At 47.2% G+C, this 27,088-nt stretch overlaps 1 protein-coding gene across 1 annotated transcript in view; it reads left to right on the top strand.

The window, feature by feature from the left end:
• The window catches only part of CLSTN3 (calsyntenin 3), a 37,155-nt gene continuing 10,067 nt past the window's right edge, over window positions 1-27,088 (top strand). The window contains exons 1-12 of the mRNA XM_035140952.3: window positions 1-1,688; window positions 9,667-9,789; window positions 14,266-14,461; window positions 17,165-17,373; window positions 19,828-19,977; window positions 21,305-21,490; window positions 21,957-22,226; window positions 23,220-23,332; window positions 23,432-23,594; window positions 24,265-24,321; window positions 25,334-25,491; window positions 25,688-25,836. Of these exons, the coding sequence (XP_034996843.1) occupies window positions 1,616-1,688; window positions 9,667-9,789; window positions 14,266-14,461; window positions 17,165-17,373; window positions 19,828-19,977; window positions 21,305-21,490; window positions 21,957-22,226; window positions 23,220-23,332; window positions 23,432-23,594; window positions 24,265-24,321; window positions 25,334-25,491; window positions 25,688-25,836 (1,847 nt within the window). The 5' untranslated portion in view covers window positions 1-1,615. The remainder of the gene's footprint in view (window positions 1,689-9,666; window positions 9,790-14,265; window positions 14,462-17,164; window positions 17,374-19,827; window positions 19,978-21,304; window positions 21,491-21,956; window positions 22,227-23,219; window positions 23,333-23,431; window positions 23,595-24,264; window positions 24,322-25,333; window positions 25,492-25,687; window positions 25,837-27,088) is intronic.

The following is a 27,088-nucleotide window of genomic DNA, read 5'->3' as shown; positions in this document are numbered from 1 at the left end:
AACATAGAACACAACAACTTTATAATATAACCATGGGACAGTTACATAAGGACTCGAGTCACCCCCAAAATGAAATTATGAACAAGGCTTTTCCATATGTACTTTGAGTATGTATACAAACTCCATGAGAGGTGTGAGCTTGCTTTTGCCAGGCAATCTCATTTATATGAGGTCTGATGAGACAAATTCTCATCTCCTCATCGACACCAAGAAGTATTTCCCTTTTCTGATGTTTCATATTTGTCAGAGTTGAAAATCCCTGTTCACATTAATATGTTGAGGAGAACTGTAGAAGAATAGCCGATGTTAATATGTTGAGGAGAACTGTAGAAGAATAGCCGATGTATCTGAAGAGAGGTGTGGATGCTGTTTCTGGTTGTATGTCCAAGAAAAATTATTTGGGTGCTATTCTATAGTACACAGAAATGTTCAAATGTTTCTTTGATTGTCCTTGCCACACTTGCCATCCTTGGAGAACCACTATCCTAAATCCTTTTAAATGTGTTTGCGGTATGAGGGGGTGATTGGTTTGTTTTGTTCTTGTTTCTTGTCTTTATTATGCATTCGGTGTTTTTATCTCATATTTTCAAGTTGTGAACCGCCCTGAGACCTACAGGTGAAGGGCGGCATACAAATTTAATAAATAACACAAGCTATTTGTAGGCCGCTTTCTCTCTCCGCAGCTCCATACCAGCTATGGAGCAGAGAACCCGGGGAGAATGAGCTGCGCTTTGTACTTTGTACTCATTTAGTGGTGTCCGACTCTTCGTGACCCCATGGACCAGAGCACGCCAGACACTCCTGTCTTCCACTGCCTCCCGCAGTTTGGTAGCTTCGAGAACACTGTCCAACCATCTCGTCCTCTGTCGTCCCCTTCTCCTTGTGCCCTCCATCTTTCCCAAAATCAGGGTCTTTTCCAGGGAGTCTTCTCTTCTCATAAGGTGGCTAAAGTCTTGGAGCCTCAGCTTCAGGATCTGTCCTTCCAGTGAGCACTCAGGGCTGATTTCCTTAAGAATAGATAGGTTTGATTTTCTTGCAGTCCATGGAACTCTCAAGAGTCTCCTCCAGCACCATAATTCAAAAGCATCAATTCTTCGAAGATCAGCCTTCTTTATGGTCCAGCTACGCTAAGATGCCCCAACTCGGCTGAAGTCCCCTCTAAAGTTCCCAGCCCAGCAGCCTCGACGGCCCACGGCTCGCGCGCAGGAACCCGCCTCCCTCATTCCCCAGAGAGGAAAAAACCCGGGAACCCTCCCCCTCGCCCCCCGCCCAACCTTGGTCCCCTCCCTCTCCTGCAGCACCTGGCTCCGGCGCCCCTCGCATTGGCTGCTAGCGCCCATCAATCAGCGTCGGGCGCTGCTGACATCATGCTGCAGTACAGGGGCTGGGCTGGCTGGGCTGGGCTGGGGCAGTGAAGGCAGCGCGAAGCAGCGAACGGGAGCTGCCCTCCGTCTCCAGCCTGCGCTCGGTCGGTGCCCCGCGAAGCGAGCGCCTCCTCGACAGCCCGCGCCTGCTGGAGCTGAGGTGGGGTGGGAGCAGGCGCGAGGGCGAGGCGACCGCCAAGCCACCTCTGCGAGCGGCCGGAGCGCGCGTCCCGCTGGGGTCGTCGTCCAAGATGGGCAGGGGGCAGCCCCTCGCCGCGCTCCCCCTCGTCCTGCTCGTCCTCGCTTGCGCCCTCGGCAACAAAGGTGAGCGCGCGAGAGGGCGTGTGAGCGGGGAAGCTCCTCGACGGCGGGCGAGCAAGAAGGACCAGGGCTCCCCGAGGTGGAGGAGGAGGAAGAGGAGGGCAGGCAGGCAGGCGCGCGGGTGGGTGGGTGGTTTGCGCCCTCCGCCCGCGCCTCCCCGATCCTAGCCAGCCATCTGGTCCGACCGGGCGCGCAGCTGTTACACTGGCTCCACTTCCACCCGTCCATCCCTGGGGCTGCGGGGAGTGTGTGTGCAGAGACGGAGCTGGGCAGAGGCTCCCCCCGCCGCCCTCTCAGGGCCCAGCCCAGCCAGCAATCGCCCCTTTGCCGCTGCTCGCTCTCCGTCTTCCCACCTGCTCGCTCCCCTTGCAGCTTCAAGTCCTTTCCTGCTGCACCCACTTGTGTGCCTCTCCTGTTTATCTGCCACCCACCCACCTCCCTCCCTCCTTCCCTCGCCTATCCGTTGGCACACGCCCAGCCCATGTTTTCAAGCCCATATCGATTCGAAACGCCATGGGGCTTCTTCTTTAGCTGCCCCCTCTTCTGTGGCTGTTTGCCCATCTCCCCGATGGATGCGCTTCTTCTCTGTACAGCACCCAAGCCAGCCTCCCCATCTCTCCCCGGGTTGCCTCTTTCACAGCCTTAGGTCCTAGTTTGTTCGCCTGTCTGTCGGATTAATTATGGAGAAATCTATAATCTATTTGAGGAGGGTGGGGACAGAGCGGGGGGGGGAGCTGCAGAGCTAAACGGGGAGCTGCAGAGCACGGTGCAACAGCTTCAGCATTCGAGGCACGGACCTTGGAAACACGCACACACGCATCTGTGTGTGTGAGAAAGAGGGAGGGAGGTTACAAGATCTGTGGTCGTGGGCACCAGCAACACAAGAAAAAGTCGGGGGGGGGGTAGAAAGGTGTGCAAAACTCAGGAAAGGGGAAAAGGCAGAACCTAAACATTTGCGGGTGGGATGGAGGAGATTCTTTGCCATCGCATGCAGCAGAAGGAAGGATGGAGAGTGCTAAGGAGTCTTGATTTCTGTTGCCACTACTCTCCTGCCTCAAACCTTGTGTGTGTGTGAGAGAGAGGGGGGGGAGCTGGGGGGAGCTCTGCAGCAGCATTGGGATTCAGCATGCCTGTTGGTTTTGCAGATCAAGTGGAATAGATATTCTTGCTCTCCCTGATACCCAATTCTGAGCACACGATGCAGCCACGGGTGCCTGGCTTGGCCTCTTCATTGGAATTTCTCAGGGAGGTTCAGAATCCGCCCAAGTCCCCAATTGGAAAAGGAAAAGGAAAAAAAGCCTCTTCTGAAGAAATCACCAAGGGCTCTTCAAGTGGCAGACGGGAAAAGTAAAGGATTTAATCCTCTGCTACCTTGCTTGTTACCCCAGCAACAGGGGTATCTTGCACAGCAGCAAATTCCTGTTTTCTATTGGTGGGGTGGTGGCAAGGGGCAATATATGGGGACTCAGAACAGGGTGTGAGATCGGAATGTGTGTGTGTTCCATTTTAGGGTATGCAGGATTGTGGCAAGTCACACAAGCAAGAAATAGCAGCATACTAGCAAGAAAGGGGAAATAGTAGATGTTATGCTGGGTTTTTTTTGTTTTTTAACACGACAACCTTGAAATCAATTTGGTGAGATGAATATCCTACCTTGCAGACCCCCTGTGGCTTCCTTCCCCATTCTCCAACACACACACACACGCCAGTATTCCATCCCAGGTTTTGCACATCTATTCTTCCTCGGAGCTGGTATTGAATGCTAGACATGCACAAGAATATAAGTGCAAAAGGACTGCCTTTCTGGATCAAGACCATCCTCTAGGGTCTACTGGTATTTATTTTCCATTGTTGGGAGTAGAGCCTAGTGATGGCCTCCCTCTCCCTCTCCGCCCCCTCTCTCGTGTTTTGCCCTCAGCCTCTGGTACTCAAAGGCACACTCAAAGCTACCATCACCGGTGATGTGATAGACCTAACCTTATCCTGCTGAATTTGTCCAATGCCATTTGCACCAGCTCCTAGGGGCTGAGGCAGTCCCCTCCATGGTTGCTGTTTTTTGAGGAGGCCGGGGCCCCTCAGTGTTCAGAGGGTGTCCTTGTGATGTTGTGCACATGCAACATCAGGACATCGTGTCTGGCCCCCTCAATCAACTTGAGAAGATGGCACACCTCTGTCCCAGGCTCTTCAAAAGCTGTCAAACAAGGCTGTCCCAATACATTTTGCTGCCTGAGGCAAAGGACTCTGTGGCTCTCCCCTCCTTTGGTTCCATGTAACAAAACTGGACAGGCAACTGAATCTTGTTTCAACACTGGTGGTGGTGCGGCTGCAGCTTCTGCCGTACCTGAGGGCAGCAGGCTGGCTTGCTAGGCGCACAGAGATCTATCGTCCCAACACTTTGCTGGCATCCACCACCACACCCCCAGCATCTGCTGCCTGAGGCAGCAGCCTCCCTCTGCCTTATGGTAGGGCCGAGCCTGTCATCAAAGCTAATGGCTGTTACCACACTGCATCTTGTAATGAATTCTGTAAGGAAGGGTGTTCCTTTCTTGCAAACCATGTTCACTAGAGCTCTCCAGTTCTGGTGTTATTATGACAGAGTGGATTTTCTTCTATCTCTTTTTCTCTCCACCCTGCTCAGCATCCCTGGAATTGGCATGGATCCATAAGCAGGCAGTGCCCCATGGGAGACCCTCAGGAGATACGGAGCCATCAGTGGACTTGCATCTGGACCTGGCTCCATTTGCATGGACTGCTTGCTCCACATGGCAGCTGTGTACATGTCTGCATCCCTTTTTTTTGACCTTGATGGTGCTTTTTTGAGGTGCTGTGGTCATTGCACAAATGGTAACAGCTGTAGATACAGTGCGTGGCTTGGAGGTCACACAGTTCTCCCACATCAGGATGGCCTTGGTGCCTGGCATAAGGACTGGCCTAAGACGTTTTGCTGGAAAAGCCAAATGGCATTCTCTTTCTTTCTTTGAATAAATTTTATTAGGATTCATAAAGAAAAATGCAAAACTTAATATCATATATATATATATATTTGTCCAAAACTAAAACAGTGATCTAAATACAATAGAAACAGGTGAAAAGAGAAAGAAAGAAAAGCAGGAAGAAGAGAGAGAGAGAGAGGAAGAAGCAGAAGAAAAGAAGAAATAGACGAGATTAAAATAAAGAGAGAGAAATCATAGAATCATAGAGTTGGAAGAGACCACAAGGGCCATCCAGTCCAAACCCCTGCCAAGCAGGAAACACCATCAAAGCATTCTTGACATATGGCTGTCAAGCCTCTGCTTAAAGACCTCCAAAGAAGTAGACTCCACCACACTTCTTGGCAGCAAATTCCACTGTCAAACAGCTCTTACTGTCAGGAAGTTCTTCCTAATGTTTAGGTGGAATCTTCTTTCTTATACTTTGAATCCATTGCTCCGTGTCCGCTTCTCTGGAGCAGCAGAAAACAACCTTTCACCCTCCTCTATATGACATCCTTTTATATATTTGAACATGGCTATCATATCACCCCTTAACCTTCTCTTCTCCAGGCTAAACATACCCAGCTCCCTAAGCCGTTCCTCATAAGGCATTGTTTCCAGGAATTTGACCATTTTGGTTGCCCTCCTCTGGACACGTTCCAACTTGTCAGTATCCTTCTTGAACTGTGGTGCCCAGAACTGGACACAGTATTCCAGGTGAGGTCTGACCAGAGCGGAATACAGTGGTACTATTACTTCCCTTGATCTAGATGCTATACTCCTATTGATGCCGCCCAGAATTGCATCGGCTTTTTTAGCTTCTGCATCACACTGTTGACTCATGTCAAGTTTGTGGTCTACCAGGACTCCTAGATCCTTTTCACATGTACTGCTCTCAAGCCAGATGTCTCCCATCCTGTATTTGCGGAAATAAAGTTCCACTAATTAGCAACGACTCCACTCTGCCAGGAAGATCACCTTCATAAGTTTCATGCTTTAGTGCTGCAAGAACTCTTCATTTCAGGGAGGTTTAAGCAGATGAAATTATCACTGGATTCAGTGATTCAGGCGTATCAGCCTCCCACTCTAGAAAAGAGGCAAACTTCTTTTTTCTGAATCAATGTCTCAAAATGGCATCCTTATAAGGAACACTTGTGGAAATCCTCAGTAAGCATAAATGGGCTTAGGGCTGACCTGTGACCTTTCACTGCCTGAGGCCAAGGACAGATGATGCCCCTCCCTAGTCCAAGTTCAGAACCCAAGTGGCAGAGCCGCTGAATCTCATTTCAACACTGGCAAGAGAACTGTATTTTCCCACCACACCTTGGGGGCAGTTGGCTAGCTTAGAGATGTGCTGGCCCTCCAGCATCTGCAGCCTGAGGTGGTTGCCACATTTTGTCTAATGGCAGGGCTGGCCCTGTATAAAAACCCAGAGTATTAGGGTCACCACTAATGCCAGTTTCACACCAGAAGGCTATGGGGTGGTTCACTGCAAGAACTGGGGAAATACTGAGGAGGGAATATCCCCTAAGGGTAGATGCTTTTGAGACATTGGGCTTGTACATACTGGAAACAAAATGTGGACCCCCGTCCCTGTGTTGTTCCGGGCATTTCCACCTTTAAATTCAGGTTTTTCCAGTTGGGACTTTCCAGGGGTTGAAACCCCCGGCATTTAAATAGGGAAAGGTCTGGGACAACACTGGAATGAGGAGGACATTGTGTAGATGCCCATACATCAGTGGAGAGACAGGCTGGTGCAAATCCACATTTTGCTGCTGTGTGAATATCTGAATATTCTGAATATCTTCCCAAGGGCTTTATAGCGTTGCTCAGTTGTGAATGGACAGAGCCCTGTTGCCTCTGTGAGGGATGAGTTCGTGAGCTGGGGGGGTCGCAACTAGGCCATTGTGATCTAATCCCAGAGACCCAATTTTACCAAGGATTGGTTGGTGGGGAGGGAGCGTGTTAATTTATAGCAATTCTCCCTTTCTGAATATTCTCTCTTCACCTCCCCCCCCAAACCTTCCTCTTGTTTTCCTTGCCCTGGAGGTTGTGTGATAAAGATTAATTTGCTATTTCTGGGCCTGTGACATTTTTCAGAGCCTCCTGCCGGCTGCTGCCTCAATGTTGAGCCTGGACCGGATCCAGCCAACAGGATTAGCGCTTTGGGCAACAAGGAGGGGCCAAGGGGAATATGGCACATGCCAGGGCAGAGCAAGGGATATTGGGACGGGTGGATGATGCATGGAGAAAGCTGAGCTGAGGCTATTTCGGGGGGGGGGTGTATCTTAAGGCCTCCGACGTGAATGATAAAAACCTGCTTTTCTCCTTGGGGGTCTCTTAGGCATAACCCTTTAGTCCTCATTTCCAATCAAAACTAGCTAAGGACGACTGCGTTTGCTCTCACGCACCCTTCCCTCAATGTTACTCTTCACTTTTCCTTCTATCCTCTTGTCTGCTGTTGAAACACAGGAGTTGTAAGCTCCTTACAGGCAGGGATCTGATGGTCTGCTTATGAAATTATTGGTTGCATGTGAAATGTATCGATGGCACTGCCTAGAATGAGGGTGATGATTTGCGAGTTGCCGAAGGTTCTATTTTTAAGCTTCTTATTGTGTCAAAGCAAACAGATGGGTTTCGGGATTTTTTTTTAATAGATAGCTTTCCGTCATTCCGCAATCATTTTCTCGAAATGCAGGGCAAAAACTCCCAAGCTTCCACATCCTCAACCCCATCAAATAAATGTCAAACCACGAGATTTACAAGATTTCAGGATACTTTATTATTGTTGTTATTATTATTATTGTTGTTGTTGTTGTTGTTGTTATGATGATGTTGCATCGTCAGATGCTTTGAGTAAGGATCTTTCTGGGCAGAATGTTGTTGGCATGGTTGGTTTGTGTGCATATATAGAAATAAAAGGATTAAACAAACAAAAAACATTGTCTAGATGCTGAAAAAGGTTGAGGAGCTGCCCCGTCAAATATTGACAAATCATGATCAACTATCTCTAAAGCTTTTGACATTATGAGAACAATGTAGAACCACCAGTAGGTTTGATACTGACATTAATAATCACGTTAACAAAAATTCCCAAAACGGAACCCTGCTTTTGTAAAATAATGTTGTTAACGTAAAAAAAAAAATGCCGTGAATTATTTATTTTCATTACATATTTTATTTTACCCCCAAGGTTTATCCCCACAACAACCCTGTTAATTAGGCCAGGCTGAGAGTTTGTGTTTGGCTCAGCTTCATCCTAGGGAGGTTCAAGGCCACTCAGCCCCTTCGACAGTGGCCTCTCTCTGTCTGTCTGTCAATCATTTTATCTATCTATCTATCTACCTATCTATCTATCTATCTATCTATCTATCTATCTATCTATCTATCGCATTTATCTCCCACCTTTTTTCCGCTAAGGAGCTCAAGGTGGTGTACATGCTTCTCCCCACAACAACCTTGTTAGGTAAGTTAGGCTGAGAGGCAGTGAGCGGCCCAAGGTCACCCAATGATCTTCATGGCTGAGTTGGGATTTGAACCCTGGACTCCCAGCTCCTAGTTTGGCACTCTAGCCATTGTTGAAATGTGTCCCTGTTTGGAGACACCCGCAGGCATGGCAGGCAGCCATTGGGAGAAGCTGTGCTATGCCTCTTAGTTTGCCTCTGACTGCTACAGGGCGAGGGGACCTTGCTAACACATAGAATCATAGATTTGTAGAGTTGGAAGGGACCCTGAGGAACATCTAGTCCAGCCCCCTGCAATGCAGGAATATGCAGCTATCCCCTAGGATTGAGGATCAAACCTGCAACCTTGGCATGATCAGCATCATGCTCTAACCATCTGAGCTATCTGTGCACTTGACACTATGATAAAATAAAAACAGCAAGGATCCAGACAGTGGCATTCTTGGAACATTGAACAATATTTGATCAGCCGACTGCTGAACATGCCGACCTTAATCCCGAGTCCCTAAATCCAATTAAAGCTAGTTATATCCTCATTTGCAATTAATTTACATCCCGTTGCTTTCGACGGAATGCTCACCCCAATCCCATCCTTGTTTTCTCAGAAGTAAGTCAAACTGTTTCAGTGGAACGTATTACGTTTAATATAGATGGGACTGCACTCACAGCCATTAATAACCTCAGCTGATTTTTTATTTATTTTTGTGGGGGGGGGGGGTTACTGGGTTCCCCTCAAGTATTTTCTCTGTTCTTGTGAAAAGTAGAACTGTATCCAGAGGAAAAGGTACAAGGACTTGGAAAATCTTCATTGAAAAAATCCTGCGTTAAGCTAGAAGTGTCCAGGGGACAAATTGCTCGAGATAGCTTCTCTGCCATTTGGTCTCATCTTATTTTATATACAAAAGCTGTGGCTCAGGAACGTAGGAACTACAGGGCTATGTGACTTCCTGCATTTACTACAGTCCAGGGTTATTTTTTAATCTTCCTTTTTGAAATAAAAATTTGCAATTGTTCTGATTTAGACCATGAAGCCCTCTGTAATTATAAGGACACATCCTGCTTTCCTGGTACGTTTTATTATTGACTCAGTAAATCATATAGCCAGTGCTTTTTTTTCTGCAGGGACGCAGGGATATGCATACCCCTAAACATTTTGTGAATCTTTGTACTGTACTTTTGTCCATTACAGTAAATTTATTTTCTCCGATTTGAACTATAAAATGGTGATTTCCTTGAGTTAAAATGAGAGTACCTAAACATTTTTTTTAAAACACTGCATATAGCTGTATTCTATACTTGGCAATCGTGGCAACCTGACCTTTTTCAAATGAAAAAAAAACCACCCTCCTTTATTTCTTAAACCTGTTTGTTCTTATTAAAATTCCATTTAAAAAATTGTTGGGAAAATATAAATGAAAGAAAGCTACAAGGAGGATGCAGGGCTGCCGGCAAGGTGTGTGGAAAAACGTGAACCTGAACTCGTGCATATACCTGAATGGTTTTATTCCTGCTTACCACCCTTTTTACGCTCCCGAATTTCCCCAGCCAACAAGCACAAGCCATGGATCGAGGCTGAATATCAGGGCATCGTCATGGAGAATGACAACACAGTCCTGCTGAACCCCCCACTCTTTGCTCTGGACAAAGATGCTCCGTTGCGCTACGCAGGTATGTGGTTGAGATGGAAGAAGTGTGGGAGGAAGGTACAAAAAGCAGAATCATGGCATTCTTAGATAATGTTTCCGTGCAGCCTTAGCTGCAGTGAGAGACTTTGTGGTTGTACTGCTGAGTACGCTGCATGAACGCATCATAACTTGCAAGTCACTCGCATATGTTTGCTTTAAATTTATTTAATTTGATCCACACTGTTTAAATTACAATTGTAGTACTTTTTTTTTTTAAGTGGATGTCAGTTATCCAAGTGTTTTTGTATTCACTGGCTGGCTGGTGGAGGCAGGTTTGTGAGAAATTGGGTGTTAGGCTGCCAGTATATTTTTCATTATATGGGACCCAGGTGGTGCTGTGGTTAAACCACTGAGCCTAGGGCTTGCTGATCAGAAGGTCGGCGGTTCGAATCCCTGTGACGGGGTGAGCTCCCATTGCTTGGTCCCAGCTCCTGCCAACCTAGCAGTTCGAAAGCACGTCAAAATGCAAGTAGATAAATAGGAACCGCTACAGCAGGGTAAATGGCGTTTCCATGTGCTGCTCTGGGTTGCCAGAAGCGGCTTTGTCATGCTGGCCACATGACCTGAAAGCTATACGCCGGCTCCCTCGGCCAATAATGCGAGATGAGCGCGCAACCCCAGAGTCGGTCACGACTGGACCTAATGGTCAGGGGTCCCTTTACGTTTACCTTTTTATATTTTTCATTATATTTGTATAGAGCCAAACTAGATATGTCTTTAAGGCGGAGTGTCACCTTTACATGGTTTCTTGTTTGTTTGTTTGTTTGTTTGTTTGTTTGTTTGTTTGTTAACTAAATAGCAGCTGCTGGAGGACCAGCTCCAGGCTGGTATTGCATCTTGGGGAGAGAGGAGATTTAACCCTTTGTCCCCACTTAATAGCCTCATCTGGATTCCACTTCCTTTCCGCACTCTGGTGGCTGTTAGTTAGTTTACCCAAAGCTTACATGCGTGCAAGAGCCAGCCATGCGTGTAACACAATGTCTGTCTTGACCCTAAAAGATCCAAACTGAGGGCTGGATCCAGACCATAGCTGCCAAGTTTTCCCTTTTCTCACGAGGAAGCCTATTCAGCATAAGGGAAAATCCCTTTAAAAAAGGGATAACTTGGCAGCTATGATCCAGACTATGCTCCTTGTGCAGCAATTTATGCTCTCTCAAAGCGTTCAAAGAGCTCGACTTTTGCATGCGGAAGGAGTGCCAGAAGGTTAGCAGGAGAATCCTGCATATGGAGCAGCAAGTAGGGTGGTGAAAGGCAAAGGAGGACAGGGGTATTGCACCTTTCATAGTTGTGTAGGAGAGGGAGTTTTTATTCCTGCTTCTGTACTACTGTGAAAGGGACAAGACCTGTTTAGCGTATGGCCACCCATGTTTGCCAGACCTCAGGGTTTGATCCAAGGTTTCAGGGGTTTAGCTTCATCTGCTAAATCTCTTGCAGAATGACCGACTGACTCTGGGCTTTACTGCCTCCTTGGGCAGGCATCGCTCCTGAAATCTTAAGGTCCCCTCACTAAGCCCACATTCGCACCATGCATTTAAACCAGGCATAGGCAAACTCTGCCCTCCAGATGTTTTGAGACAACAATTTCCATCATCCCTGACCACTGGTCCTGTTAGCTAGGGATGATGGGAGTTGTAGTCCCAAAACATCTGGAGGGCCGGGTTTGCCTAAGCCTGATTTAAGCTGATATGATACCGCTTTGAACAGCCGTGACTTCCCCCAAAGAGTGCTGGTAGCTCTTGGTGAGAATTGTTAGCCTGACCATACAGTCTTCAGCAGGCTTCCTCAACCTTGGCCCTCCAGGTGTTTTTGGCCTACAACTCCCATGATCCCTAGCTAGCAGGACCAGTGGTCAGGGAAAATGGGAATTGTAGTCTCAAAACATCTGGAGGGCCGAGGTTGAGGAAGCCTGGTCTTCAGGGTTGCTGTGAAGAGGGATTGGTTACTAAACCACTTTGAGAATTGTAGCTCAGGGGTTGGGGGAATAAGGGTCTCCCAACATAGAATTGCAGAGTTGGAAGGTCCACAAGGTCGCTCAACCATTGCTACTGTGTCCTTTCTTCTAGCAGATCAAGTTAATCAGGCAACAGCAAAAACTGCAAAAGTTTCATCAGGGGCAATTAGAATTAGATCTATTATTTGATTATTGATGTAAGCCTCCAGAATGCATTTTTTGTATAGCTGAAGTTTTTTACCTCTATCTTCAGTTACACTGTATTTTATTTTATTGCTATGGCTAGTGGCTGAGGCAAAAAAAGGTTCTTCTGATGATGTCCAACCCCCTGCAATGCAGGAATCTTTTGCCCAATGTGGGGCTCAAACCCATGACCTCTGAGATTAAGAACCTCCTGCTCTACCAACTGAACAGTCCCTGAGAGTTAAATGGTATATAAATTGTTTAGATAAAATAATAATAAAATCAAAATTAAATTACACACATGGATAAGCATTGCGCATAATAGGTTTTCCGGCTATTACCAGCAAGAGCTTCTCTGCTGAGGAGCTTCTGTCCTCAGAGGAGCTGCTTCCCGTGGGTCAGGCTGAGGAGAATCTGCAGTCCCATCTGAGGCTAGACTGCAGGGCCTGGCAGGAATTAGGCAGAATGTGCAGTGGAAGTCCAAAGCCAGAATCTTAGGTGGTGCACTGTGGAAGCCAGAGACAAAAGTTTGATTAGCCAGCAGAACCTCAGCCAGATAAGGAGTCACCTGGGGTGTTGGATTGACAGTGATCTGGGTCCCACTGAGGGCTGAAACAGACTTCCAGGGAGAGGGAGGGAGGGTGTTTCAGGTCCTATCTCCCCAGGAGAGATATCTTCTCAGTTAAAGGGTCTGCACTTAGTTCCTGAGGGATGCCCTCTGGTAAGGCTGTGGTCCTGCTGCCTTTGGAATGGATAAAGGCAGGATCCGCAGAAATGGGGGAGTTTCTGAGGAGGGATAAGTGGTGGGTCACAAATTTCAGTGCGACGCCAAAATTTGGCACACCCCGCCCAGTATGATGGTGCAGTGGGAAATTGATGGCATCCAGTGCCTTGGGACTTCTTTCACTTTCTCGTATGTGGAGGTCTCTGGCAGAGGGACTGTGTCCTGTGATGATCCTGGCAGAGGGTCATAACCACAGTCCAGAGACAGTATGGGCAGGTGGCAACCCAATCTGTGCTAGAATTACGTGAATGTGGGTGGTTCCCCCTCACAGGATGCCAAGCGGAGGGGGGGGCTCCAAAATGATGATGGTGATAGTAATAATACCTACATGTATATGGGTAAATATACATACTTTATCTGTGCTTGGTTTTCCAGCTGCACAGTCATGGATAGGAAAGTGCTCCAGAAGGTCATAACCACAGCCCGAAAGATTATATCAGTCATCCTCTCCCATCTCTGAAAGAACTATACAATTCCAGTTGCCTTAAAAAAAGCAAATAATATTTTACAGGATTCATCTCATCCTGGATATAGTCTTTTTGCACCGTTACCTTCGGGCAAGAGATACAGAACAATTAAACCAAGAACAAATAGATTAAAAAACAGTTTCTATCCAAGAGCTATAACCATCTTAAATGTTGTAACTAAATTATATGATCTTGGGGAGTTGCGATGGGTGTGTGTGTGTGGCTGTAATTGTGTTTTTGTTTTGTTTTTATGGAATGGCATTCAATTTCGTTGTGCTATGTACAATGACAATAAAGTATCTATCTATATATCTATGGGTAAACTGTACCAAACAGAATTACTGTGAAAATAAGAAATATTTAAGGGGTGCCAAATTACGACATGAGTTTGACCAAACTGCGGGAGGCAGTGCAAGACAGGAGTGCCTGGCGTGCTATGGTCCATGGGGTCACGAAGAGTCGGACATGACTAAACGACTAAACAACAACAACAGGGCATCATATTACCAAAGTCCACCCCTGTAGATACATGGCTTTCCAGTCTAGCCTACCAACGAATGAAACACCAGCAGAAAAATTTTCTTAGTGGTGTTGGGAGAAATGATGGCAATTGACTCCATACAAGCGGGTTGCTAGATGCAGCAGTTGCCCCGTGGATGCCGTTTCAGATGGTTCCCGTTCGGCAGCCATTTTGTGTGAGGTGGGTCTTTGTGGCAGAAATCTGGAATGTGTTGAGTGACAGGTCTGGCCTAAGATGTTGTGGTTGTCTGAGGCAGAAAACCCTGAGCGGCATTCTCCCAGCTCCACTGAGGGGAACTCCACGAAAAGCACTTCCCCTAATTTCAGTGGGTCTTGAATAGTAGAACTTCCTTTCAGATTCAGAATCTCTTAGCTGTCCACTTGGCTGACCTTAATGGCATCCGGAACTTTCTGCTGTGGCAGCGGGGAGCATGTGTGGTGCAACGGAATGGTGGGTGGTTGGCCGGCAGGAAAACGGGAATATTTGCCTCTGAAATAAGCTCTTTCTTCACATTCCCTTTTTCCTATGTCTGCTTCATCCTTCTGGGAAACCAGGTGAGATCTGTGGATTCCGGATCCATGGGGCAGGGGTGCCTTTTGAAGCCGTGATCCTGGACAAAGCAACAGGCGAAGGATTGATCCGGGCCAAGGAGCCGGTGGACTGCGAAGCTCACAAGGAGCACACTTTCACCATACAGGCTTATGACTGTGGAGAAGGGCCTGATGGGGCCAACACCAAGAAATCCCACAAGTAAGACTGATTATATGTTCATTTTTCTTTTCATCTGGCAAGGTTTTTAGGCAGCTATCATATGGGATAGTGCAGTGATGGCGAACCTATGACACGCGTGTCAGATGTAACACGCAGAGCCCTCACTGCTGGCACGTGCCCCATCGACCCATTCACACTGTTGTTGTTTCCCCCCTCCCATCTGTTCTCCTGCTCCTCCTCACACTACAGCTTGTCTCCGCTGTTAAAACCCGGATCTTGTTGTTGTTGTTGTTGCTGGTAGCCAGAGATTGGTTTTTAACCCTTTCTATGCTGTTTTGTTCTGGCGCTTTGGCAGACTATGTCGGTGCTGCGTGTTAGTTCCAGCGAAGGTATTATTTGTCCTTTTTTCTGTTCTCTTCCCCCCCCCACCAAAAAAAACGCAGCAGCTTTTGGGCATCCCCCCCCAAAAAAGCAAAGCAACTTTTGCACCCCCCAAAAAAAAACCTCCAAAACTTTGATCAGCAGCTCCCCCAAAAAAGCTTTGGCAGACTATGTCGGTGCTGCGTGTTAGTTCCAGCGAAGGTATTATTTGTCCTTTTTTCTGTTCTCTTCCCCCCCCCCCACCACCACCACCAAAAAAAACGCAGCAGCTTTTGGGCATCCCCCCCAAAAAAGCAAAGCAACTTTTGCACCCCCCCAAAAAAAACCTCCAAAACTTTGATCAGCAGCTCCCCCCAAAAAGCTCAACAACTCTGGGCACTTTGTGATAAATAAGGGTTTTTTGGTTTGGTTTGGTTAAATAATTAGTTTTTGGTTTATTAAATACTGTTATATATTACAATTATACATTTTTGTTATTTAAACTATAAATATCGCAAAATTGTGTTTTTTCTCTCTCGAAGTGACACACCACCCGAGTTATGCTCGGTTTTTTGGCGAATTTTGACACACCAAGCTCAAAAGGTTGTCTATCACTGGGATAGTGTCTTTAACTGAGCCCCTTCCCCACAGAAATACTGTTCATTTTTGGAAATGTGAAATAATCTATGTCAGATGGCTGGGGGATGTTTGAAAGTATATAGTAGAGGCAATGCTTTTTTAAAAAAATTAATAAATAAATCTGGCATTACTTTGATGGCCCTTCTGCTGTCAGTACAGTGGTACCTTGGTACTCAGAACAAATCGGCTTCCGAATGCCGGAAACCCGGAAGTGAGTGTTCCAGTTTGCGAACATTTTTTAGAAGCCGAATTTCTTCCGCGGCTTCCGGTTGAGTGCAGGAAGCTCCTGCAGCCAATCGGAAGCCGCGCTTTGGTTTTCGAATGGTTTTGGGAGTCAAACGGACTCCCGGAATGGATTAAGTTCGAGAACCAAGGTACCACTGTACATTTGGACACACCACACAAGCTCTTGCAGGTTTCTTTGGGATTTTAACCCCTGCCACTTTTTCTTGCCTTCTGCCTGGCATCTACTGCCCAAGAGAGTTCTACTGAAAGTTTTGGAACTCCCTCTCTTTCCCATACTTTTATTTTTGTGATCCATTTTTGTTGTTTAGTCATTTAGTCATGTCCGACTCTTCGTGACCCCATGGAGCAGAGCACGCCAGGCACTCCTGTCTTCCACTGCCTCCTGCAGTTAGGTCAGACTCCTGTTGTGATCTATAAGAAGTCTCATATTCTCATTCTGAAGTGTAGTTTGTACTGTTGGGGACACTCCTTGTCGGCAGCACCTAACTGACCCAGGACTTAAATTTGAGCCACATATTATCACTAAAGCTGGACTGTTACCGCCACCCCTGACCCTTTGGCAGAACCGATTAGCTGGTGAAGGCAGTCCAGCTGCCACTTGAAGTGAGGAAATGGTGTTTATTTTTGTCAGAGAAGGACGGGGGGGGGGGGGGAGAGACCGCCATCCATTTCATGTCTACAGATAAAACATCCCTTCTGTTGAAAATTCTTAGAATTGGACAACTTTTTGAAGCATGAATTTTGGGGGTGGCAGTATTAACGTTAAAGATGAAGGCCCCTCGCCTCCCCCCCAAAAAAGTCTTGCCATCACCTCAGAGTCAGGTTGCATTCTTGCAACAGAATTTCCTGTGGGGGAAAGACCAATGGTCTTAATTCTGTATCATTCCTGTGGGGCATTCTGTCCCTGCAACACGGCTAGATTGTTGAGGGTAGCCAAGCTATTACTTTGAAGCAGCGGCAACACTTTTCTAAGAAAACTTTTCATCTTTAAAGGTTAGACTACCAACTTGGACATTCATAGATTTTTCCCTCATCCCAAAAGTTTACCAGTAATCCTCATAGAGGGAGTTCACCCCTGCGAAAACATACCGCAGCAACTATCGCAACTCAGTCCTGGAAACAGCCACCGTTGAGGTATATTGCCCCAAAAGAATGCCCCTGAGCAGTGCTTTTTTCCCTGGGGGGGACACAGGAGTATGGATACCCCTAAACATTTTGTGAATCTTTGTACTTTTGTCCATTTACTGTCTTTATTTCCCCTGATTTGAACTATAAAATGGTGATTTCCTTGAGTCAAAATGAGAGTACCCCTAAATGTTTTTTTTTTAGAAAAAAGCACTGCCCCTGAGCATATGCAGAATACATTCACTTAACATGGAGTAACTACAGCCAGGTCTTCCATTTCTGAATGGAGGGGTTCAGCCTGAGACAGGCAGGTTGAAGGCCCAGCATTTCTCTTCTTTACAAAGGAGCCCCTGACCTTTCTTCTTTGTTCAGGGCCACAGTTCACGTGCGGGTGAATGATGTCAACGAGTTCGCTCCCGTCTTTGTGGAGAACCTTTACCGCGTGGCGGTGACAGAAGGGAAGCTCTACGATCGCATCCTGCGTGTGGAAGCCATTGATGGCGATTGCTCCCCTCAGTACAGCCAGATCTGCTACTATGAGATCCTGACTCCCAACGTCCCCTTCCTGATTGACAACGATGGTGAGAACCGAAACAGGCCTCTTGGCTGCTGAATCGCACTGGGAACTATGGAGCAGGCACCCCCAAACTCCGGCCCTCCAGATGTTTTGGGCTACAATTCCCATCTTCCCCGACCACTGGTCCTGTTAGCTAGGGATCATGGGGGTTGTAGGCCAAAACATCTGGAGGGCCGAAGTTTGGGGGTGCCTGCTATGGAGCAATGTTGGTGCAGACTTGAAAATTGTACCAATTGTTTTGTGGGCAAACTAGATGATACTTGGGAAACATGTAAAATGTTCCTCTGGGTGTGTCTGGATGATGTTATTTTTTTTTACTGAAAAGCAGTTGTGGAGGACTGCCAGTTTCAGGGGAGGAATGGCGAGCATATATTTCCACCCACAAATTTGAAAACAACCTGAAGGTAGCAGTTCTGAGAGGGAAAATGGCATGAACAATAAAGGTTAAACAGCCCCTCCCTCTGCTGCAGCTCTCACTTCTGAACACAACCTTTGATGCTGCTTTGCAGTTTAAAACAAATGGAGGTAACAGTTCAATACCTCCAGTGTATTGTCAAGTTTGGCACTTGCTTTTTTTGCGAGATGGCAAATATAACTTCATATCACACAGCTTTGAACAGCAGTGCCGGCTCTATGGCCAGGCTGGGTGACGCAGGGCGCCACGGCGCCGGCCCGCCGGGGGGGGGGCACCACGCAGCTGCTCCCGCCGCCCGCTCCGCCGCGCTGTGCGCTAAGCCCGCCCGCCGCGCAGCAGTGCCCTTGGCTGGAAAACGGGGCAGCGGGGGGCGGTGGAGGGATCCGTCGCACCACGGCACCAGGGCGCCAAAGGTGCCTAAGACGGCCCGGTGAACAGCTATGGTTTGCCCCAAAGAATCCTGGGAACAATAGTTTGTAAAGTTTGTGAGTTTTTAGGAGACCCCCCTATTCCCATCACAGAACAATTAACAGAGTGGTTTAACAATCAGTCCCTCTTCCCAGTGAATTCTGGGAATTTGAGCTCTTGGGGTCCTCTTACATTTTTACAAACTAGAGTTCCCAGGATTCTTTGGGGGAAGCCAGACCTGTTTAAAGCAGTATGATACTGGTCTAAACGTATAGCATGACTGCATCCGCACATACTTCAAGGTCAACAAATACTATATTACAGGAACCAGATTGCCAGGTTGTGCGTGCGAATTTTAGCAGAGATTTGACCTAGCAAGCTTGGCTCTTGCCACTTGCTCAGAAAGCACTTAAAGGCAAGTCACATCTTTTACAGATCTTTCCGCACGTTTTATAGCAGCAAGCCACTGGGTGTACACTTGCGCTGTGGCGTATCGCCTGTTTGTAGATGTCTAACTGGCATCGCACCTGTTTGTCCCATGCACTTCACAACATTAGCGCGCACATAAAAATATAACATGCGGAGGGCGAGGTCAAACTTCTTGCAGTAGTAGTAGTAACCCTATGTGTCCTGTCATTTTCATCCGTTTTCAGAGCGGTGTTTTCTTCCTTGGAGGTTTTTAAGCAGAGGTTGGATGGCCACCTGTCATGGATGCTTTAGTTGAGATTCCTGCATTGCAGGGGGGTTGGACTAGATGGCCCTTGCGATCCCTTCCAACTCTACAATTCTGTGATTCTGTAAATTGAATAAATAACCATAGTACTCTAGTGTTTCCTGCAATAAACACACATAGAGTAAAGGGCAGGTTTGTGGTGCTGCCTGGAAAACAGGGACCCAGGTGGCACAGGGACCCAGGTGGCGCTGTGGTTAAAACCACTGAGCCTAGGGCTTGCTGATCAGAAGGTCGGCGGTTCGAATCCGTGTGACGGGGTGAGCTCCCGTTGCTTGGTCCCAGCTCCTGCCAACCTAGCAGTTCGAAAGCACGTCAAAATGCAAGTAGATAAATAGGAACCGCTACAGCGGGAAGGTAAACGGCGTTTCCATGTGCTGCTCTGGTTTGCCAGAAGCGGCTTTGCCATGCTGGCCACATGACCTGGAAGCTATACGCTGGCTCCCTCGGCCAATAATGCGAGATGAGCGCGCAACCCCAGAGTCGGTCACGACTGGACCTAATGGTCAGGGGTCCCTTTACCTTTACCTTTACCTGGAAAACTCCCCATAGCATCTAGGGATACGCACAAGCCCTTTATGATTTACATGCTTTGTATGGAAATCACCAGTGTAACACTAGTACTGATGAATGCGGATGCATAAAGTGGGAAGTAGCTTGGAGGATGGAAACAGCTGGTTCATGTTACCCGGTGATTATTGAAATCATCATGAGTGCCCACCCAGGATGTGTGGATTGTGCCATAGCTGTGGATGAAAGGCTGTGCTTGCTGCAGCCTAGAAATGGCAACAAAGGGATGTTTGGACCATGTGTGTGTGTGTGTGTGTGTGTGTGTGTGTGTGTGTGTGTGTGTGTATCTGTTGTTCTTTGCCTCTCTAACTTCGAGGCCTTTCTATTTCTGGCAGGGAACATTGAGAACACTGAGAAACTACAGTACAGTGGAGAACGCCTCTATAAGTTCACAGTGACAGCCTATGACTGTGGCAAGAAACGCGCCTCCGATGATGCAGAGGTAGAAATCCAGGTGAAGCCCACCTGTAAACCCAGCTGGCAAGGTAGGAAGCCTTCCCCCCCCCATGGTGCATCTTTCTCTTCCTTCCTTCCAGTGACTCCACCAAAGGCGGCGTTCGAAACTCCCATTGTTCTAGGTGCATTTTGTGATGGGGAATTTCATTAAGGCAAGCAGTTTCTGAGCTCGGGGAGCAGTACTGCGTCTAAGATTTCTGATTAAGACTGCCACGGCTGGAACGAGAGGAGGACCTTTTTCTGCCTCCCCAGTTCTACCCACTCTCTCAGGACTGGAGAAGGGACTCTCATAAGAGTATTAGAGGGGCAGCCAGGGGAAGTATGGCTTTGCTTTTTGCAGTCTTCAGATGAGGACTAGACCATGTGAAAAATGAATATAATATTTTAGCTGCAGTTCATTCGTTTTCAGCTTTGTATTGTTATAAAAAAGTGCGCCTAGACATTCCGTTGCGGTGCCCATAACCTACGTTTAAGGTGCCATTTTAGCTCCTAGCTTTCATAGCTCGGTTTCTAACACTGACCAAAGGATCATTCAGATACTTTGCCTTTTATTTTTACCTCTACCGACTTGTTTATTTGATACAGCTCATTTTAAACTACATAGCCTGATATGTATTAACTCATATATCATAGGTGTGTGTGTGTGTGTGTGTGTGTGTGTGTGTGTGTGTGTGTGTATTATGAGAGCTGTTAACATAGATTGCATTAGTCTGCTCTGTTTTGTGTAACTTTTATGTTGTAACATGCCCTGGGAAAAGTTAAAGAAAGAATATATATGTGAGATTGATCGATCGATCGATCGATAGAAATAAATAAATAGGTAGGTAGATAGATAGATAGATAGATAGATAGATAGATAGATAGATAGATAGAGATATTCAGGCTTTAGTCAACCTAAGACTAAGATCTGTTATTGTGCTTGAGGAGCCTGTGTACTGTAATTGACAGTGTTGTTTCTTTATGTATAATGTCCTTTAAAGGAATATTTCCTTAAAGGAAGGTTGGGATAGAAATACATTCCATAATTAAAATAGTTGGTGGATTGGTTTTCCATGTGGCTAGACCTCAGTAGCTCTCAGGGAGGCTGGGAGGTTTATCAAGTCTGTGCCAGTTGCACCAGCCTGGCAATATTCTAGATCCCGGTCCTGGCAATGTTTGAAGGGTGTTAATAAAGGCACAGTGTGTTTGGGGGGGCATACAGATCTGACCCACGGAGCATAATCTGTTAGGAAATGTATGGTCTTGATATTGATGACTGGACAGTACTTACTTTCTCTGTTGTAACCAGCCAGTGGGCGGAATGTGAAGTGTAAACATAAAGCAACATGATTTGCCCATTCAAAAACCTCCCCACAGGTTGGAATAAGAGGATAGAGTACACCCCAGGCACGGGAAGCCTTGCTCTTTTCCCTAACATCCACCTGGAGACCTGCGACGAGCCCCTGTGGAACATCCAGGCCACGGTGGAGCTGCAGACAAACCACGTGGCCAAAGGCTGCGATCGCGACAACTACTCCGAGAAGTCGCTGCGCAAACTCTGTGGTGTGTATTCCCTTATCGCACTGAGTGGTGCTTGCAGGAGGGACCATGGGTCAATTGCCTCACAATATTTTCTTCCAGCAAAACTGGGTGAGGAGTAGCTTTAGGTGCCCTTAAGTCAGAAGCAAAATTAAGTGGCAGATATTGGGCATCGTTAGGGCACATAGATCTGACCCATGGGGCATAGATTGCGAAGTTGTCCTCCTCAAGGCCCATTGAGATGGAGAGGAGCTGTACCAGAGCACTGTAGGGTTGGCACTGTGCCATTCCTCAACATTTGATTGGAAATATTTCTAGTATATTGTGTCCCCTGCTTAATTAGCAGAAGCGGGGAGAGAGGTGTCTCGTGGCTTTTCCATTACCAGGCACCAAAGTGTCTTGGTCTAGCCTTGCCCTTGGCGAAGGCCACCAGTCACCTGTTTTCAGATGGGCCTCCTCTGTTCTTATTTTCCTCTCTTGCCCTCGACAGGTGCTGCCACAGGTGAGGTAGACCTGCTCCCTGTTCCTGGACCCATGGCCAACTGGACGGCACAGCTCTCAGTCCATTACAGCCAGGACAGCAGCCTCATCTATTGGTTCAATGGCAGCCAGGCAACCCAGGTGCCCATGGGGAGTGGGACCGGTGCCCTTGAAGGCCTGAGCGACCATTTCACCTTGTCCCTGTGGATGAAACACGGTGTGACCCCAAGCAAGGGCAAGAGGGAGGAGGAGACGGTGATTTGCAGCACCATGCAAAGTGGTAAGAGCCATTTCCTTCCCCGTGGCAAATATCGGAATAGGTGGGGAGGGAGCAGCTACTTTGCATGCAGAAGGTTCGTTCCATGGCAAGAAATCTCTGAAATATTGGCAACAACACCCTAAAGAAATCTAACCCCTGAGGGCCAGATCAGGACAAAATAGGAGCAGCGGGGTTGTTTTTTTTGCCAAGGATGGGTATCGGAACTGTCCCCAGTAGGGTGATGACTTTTTTACAACCTCATTTCCCTGTATCATAATTTGATGAGCTTTAATTAACGATTAGATAAAATCTTACTTTCAAAGAGATTTGATAAAAAAAAAACCCTCACGCACAAAATGATTTTAAAAAAATTATTTATCAGTTTTTTGACCATTTTTGAAGTCACTGTAAGCAGATATAAAATTGAACCCAAGCTTTAGAGTCACATATATACAACATTATATAGGGCCATCAAACACACAAGGAAGCTTTTTTTAGCTGCAGTAACAGTATAGATGCCGCTAGAGGGCGATGTTTTGCTACCTCTCCTGTAGGTTCTTTTCCCAGCATGTCCGGCAGGGTCTGCTGGCTGAGTTTTGAGGTCCCCAAAAGGGGCTTTTACCTTGCGCAGGTGTGACATTTGTATACCCTCTGTTGCTAAGAACACTCCCCATTGTGGAATGTGGCGTTGTGTCCAAATTTGATACGAAATATATATAGAATTGTTAATACAATTTTATGAAATGGTAAAACGGCATACAATTTTTTAATGGTTTGTGCGTGACCTTTTTAAATATTTCAATGGAATATACCTCATTTTAGTCATTAATAGGCAAAAGTTCATCCATTTGTGCTACAGGACATAATTTTTGAGGGGAAAAAATTGAAAAAGTCATCACCCTAGTCCCCAGTAACCAGGGCAGTTGGAGCATCTGAGAGAGCAGGATGGTCTTAGGTGAATCAGGACAGGCTGGCCATAACTGCTAAGTCTGATGCCTCCTTCCCTATCTGCAGAGGACGGATACTCCCATTATTCCCTTGGTGTGCATGGCTGCCGCATAGCTTTCCTCTACTGGCCCCTGCTGGAGAGTGCAAGGCCTGTCAAGTTCCTCTGGAAACTGGAGCAGGTGAGGAAACAACCGCCATCTTTGTTCGTTCTTCTCCAAACACAAACACACAGACGCTTGACGCTCTATGCCCTGATCTCTCCTTTTCCCTGCTCGCAGGTCTGCGATGACGAGTGGCACCACTATGCCCTTAACCTTGAGTTCCCTACCGTGACGCTTTATGTAGATGGCGTCTCCTACGATCCTGCGCTGATCCACGACAACGGCCTCATCCACCCCCCGCGGCGTGAATCTTCCCTCATGATTGGAGCCTGCTGGGCCGGTGAGCCCTTCTAAGTGACTGGGAAATAGGCAGAGGAAGTGGAGACTCAATATTCTCGGGTTACTCAGAGAGGGATGCAAATTTTCAAAAACGTTGAAGTTTAAAATGGTTCTTGGGGGGAGGGGAGGAGTACCACCCAGCTCCTTTGAGGAAAACCTAAATAATTTGACCAAACTGCGGGAGGCAGTGCAAGACAGGAGTGCCTGGCGTGCTCTGGTCCATGGGGTCACGAAGAGTCGGACACGACTAAACGACTAAACAACAACAACAACAACTGTATTGACTTAGGCTATAATGCTAAACTCCCAATGAAATGGCCTTCAGGTTTCCAGAAAGTGAGCTTGGAAACCTTGGAAAAGCTTCATGGTTCCCTTTTCCAAATCTGCAGTGCCACCCGCTTCCTTTGATTGCGACAAGTCTCATATCCTATTCCCCGAACTACAGATGGCACCTCTGAGGTGTGACAATTTGGTTGCCTCATTCGCCAATGCAGGGCCAGCCCTGTCATGAGGCAAAGTGAGGCAACAGCCTCAGGCAGGTGGTTTTGGATGTCATGAAATGGCAGGAAAGAATTCATTTGCTTGTTCACTTTTACTGGTAGAGAGAGTTCTAAGAAGCACTCAAGGGGTGACTCTTGTTCACCGTTTTGAATTTCACTTCTGTTTTGCAGAGGAAAGAAACAAAGAAAAGGCAAAAGTGAATGAGAACTCCACAGAACTGGGGCAAGGTAGTTGACTTTCTCTGTCACCACGCATGGCTCTCCCCTCTCTTCATGCATGCCATTCCCTGTCCATGGCCATTTCCGTTTCCCTCACCCCTCTGGGAAGAAAGTCTTGGCACCTGGACGACTTTGCCAATGTAGCTTCTTCTGGGCAAGATGGTGTTTTAATCTCTGTGGTTTGTGAGAGGGCCTGAAGGTGGAACAAAGGTGGTCTGTGAGAGGCTTTTTCTTTCCTTTTCCTATTTTTTTAAATTATTTTTAACAAATACAGTTCAAACAAACCAAACAATCATAACTGATAAGTTGCATCAACGCGGTTAACATTTTTTGGAGCAGAGGTCCAGCTCCGAGGGCCTTCTGGAGGTTCCCTCACTGTGAGAAGTGAAGCTACAGGGAACCAGACAGAGGGCCTTTTTGGTAGTGGCGCCTGCCCTGTGGAACGCCCTCCTATCAGATGTAAAGGAAATAAACAACTATCCGACTTTTAGAAGACATCTGTTTAGGGAAGTTTTTAATCTTTGGTGTTTTTTCGTATTTTTGATATTCTGTTGTGAGCCGCCCAGAGTGGCTGGGGACACCCAGCCAGATGGGTGGGTTATGTACGTGTGTGTGTGTGTGTGTGTGTGTGTGTGTAAATATGATGATGATGATGATGATGTGTGTGGAAAATTTCTCAAGAGTGTTACCTTTCAAGGATCTCAAATTTTTGCCTTTCGCTACCACATTGCCTCAAATGGTCTTTGGGGCAATTTTTTCTCCTCACGAACTCTCTGAAACCACAAAGAGGAAACAAGGTCTGCCTCCTTTCCTCGCCACCCCCAACTCCTGCGCTGCAGTCTCCCTATTTCTCAGCTGGCTGCACATTCAAGACTCCCCCCTCCACTCCTCTTCCTTCTTCTTTTGCCTCTCCTCCCACCTGCATCTTCCACCTCCTCCTCCTCCGTGGTCTGTTTTCTCTTTCTCCCCCCTTTCTCTCCATCTGTCTCTCACACCATCCCTCCTCCTGTATCCCCCTTAGGAGACCCTCTGCCGATTCACCACTACTTCCACGGTTACCTGGCTGGCTTCACTGCGCGCCCTGGCAGCCTTGAGAGCCGGGAGGTGATAGAGTGTCTCTATGCCTGTCGCGAAGGGCTAGACTACAGCGACTTTGACAGCCTTGGCAAAGGGATGAAGGTACACCCGGAAGCCCCCCCCCCTTGCCCTCTGGTGGCATGACCTCCCTCCCTTCCCTCTGCTAGCACCTTGGCTTGGCTTCCTGCCTGCTCCTGCCTCCTGCAGAATCTCCTCGTGTTCTCCTGCGTCTGTGCGTCTCGGCCCACCAACCCGAGCCCTTGCCTCAAAGCCCGTTGGCTTCCTCCTTCCCCTGCAGGTTCACGTCAACCCCTCCCAGTCTCTCCTCACCTTGGAGGGCGACGACGTGGAAACCTTCAACCATGCCATCCAGCACGTCGCCTACATGAACTCGCTGCGCTTCGCTACGCCAGGAGTCCGACCCCTGAAGCTCATCACGACGGTCAAGTGAGTGTCAAAGCTTTGGCGGGATTATAACCTGCATCCTTCTGGGCCTGAGGAGTGAGCAGAGCCTTATTTTTTTTAGTTGTGGGCAGATAGGTTTTGCTGCTCAGATTATTATAGCTTTACTTCTTTGTTCAGTTTCACCATTGTATATACAGTCGTTCCTTGGTTCTCAAACAACTTAGTTGTCAAACAAATCGGCTCTCGAACGTCACAAACCCGGAATAGTGTTCCGGTTTGCGAATGTTTTTTGGAAGCCAAACATCTGACGTGGCTTCTGCTAGAGTGCAGGAAGCTCCTGCAGCCAATCAGAAGCCGGACCTTGGTTTTTGAATGGTTTTGGGAGTCGAACAGACTCCCAGAACAGATTAAGTTGAAGAACCAAGGTTCAGGGCCAGATTTAGGTTTGATGAAGCCCTAGGCTGCTGAAGGTAATGGGGCTCTTTATATGTCCAGCCTTCCTTTGTCAACAACAAATTGTCGCTGTTTCTTGTGTTGAATATATGCTATATGGCAGGGGTGGCCACCTCCCAAGAGACTCTGATCTACTCACAGAGTTTAAAACTGGGAGTGATCTACCCCCTTTTGGGGGGTTCAGGTCAAAGCTGTTGAGTTTTTTTCAAAGAAGGGAAGCCCTGTTTGGGGGGGGTTAGGTTAAACTTGTTGAGCTTCTTTTAGGAAGGGAGGGAGGCCCATTTTTGTTTAGGGCTTCAGGTCATAGTTCAACTTTTTTTAGGGAGGAGGAAAATTTTGGGTGAGCTTTTTTTAGGGGTGCCAGTGACCTACCAGTGATCTACCACAGACATCCAGTGATCTACTGGTAGATCACAATCTACCTGTTGGACGTGCCTGCTATATGGTAATTTATGGACCTAAGGTAATAGGTATCTAAAGCCATTTGCACATAACAAATAGGAGCCTACACAATACAAAACCCTGTTGCAGTATGTAGGTTTTATTTTATTTGTTTTTTTATCTTATATTTTGGAAATGTACATTCAGGTTTTTTCCCCTTTAAATTTTTTTTGGGCCCCCAAGAGAATGGGGCCTTAAGCTATAGCTTGTTTAGCTTATACGTCAATCCGGCACTGCCATGGTACCACTGTATGTGGGACTTTACAGAATCAAACAGAAGCTTAGCCTAAGGGTGTGCTCACATGATACCTTTAAAGCACAAAATCTGAATCACATCACTTCACTTAAAGAATTCCAGGCACTGTGGCTTACCCCACACTTTCAGCTCACGACACGACAT

The sequence above is a fragment of the Zootoca vivipara genome, chromosome 15 (assembly GCF_965207765.1).
Source record: "Zootoca vivipara chromosome 15, rZooViv2.hap1.1, whole genome shotgun sequence".
Classification (NCBI taxonomy): Eukaryota; Metazoa; Chordata; class Lepidosauria; order Squamata; family Lacertidae; genus Zootoca; species Zootoca vivipara.
This window is presented reverse-complemented; position numbering and strand designations above follow the sequence as displayed.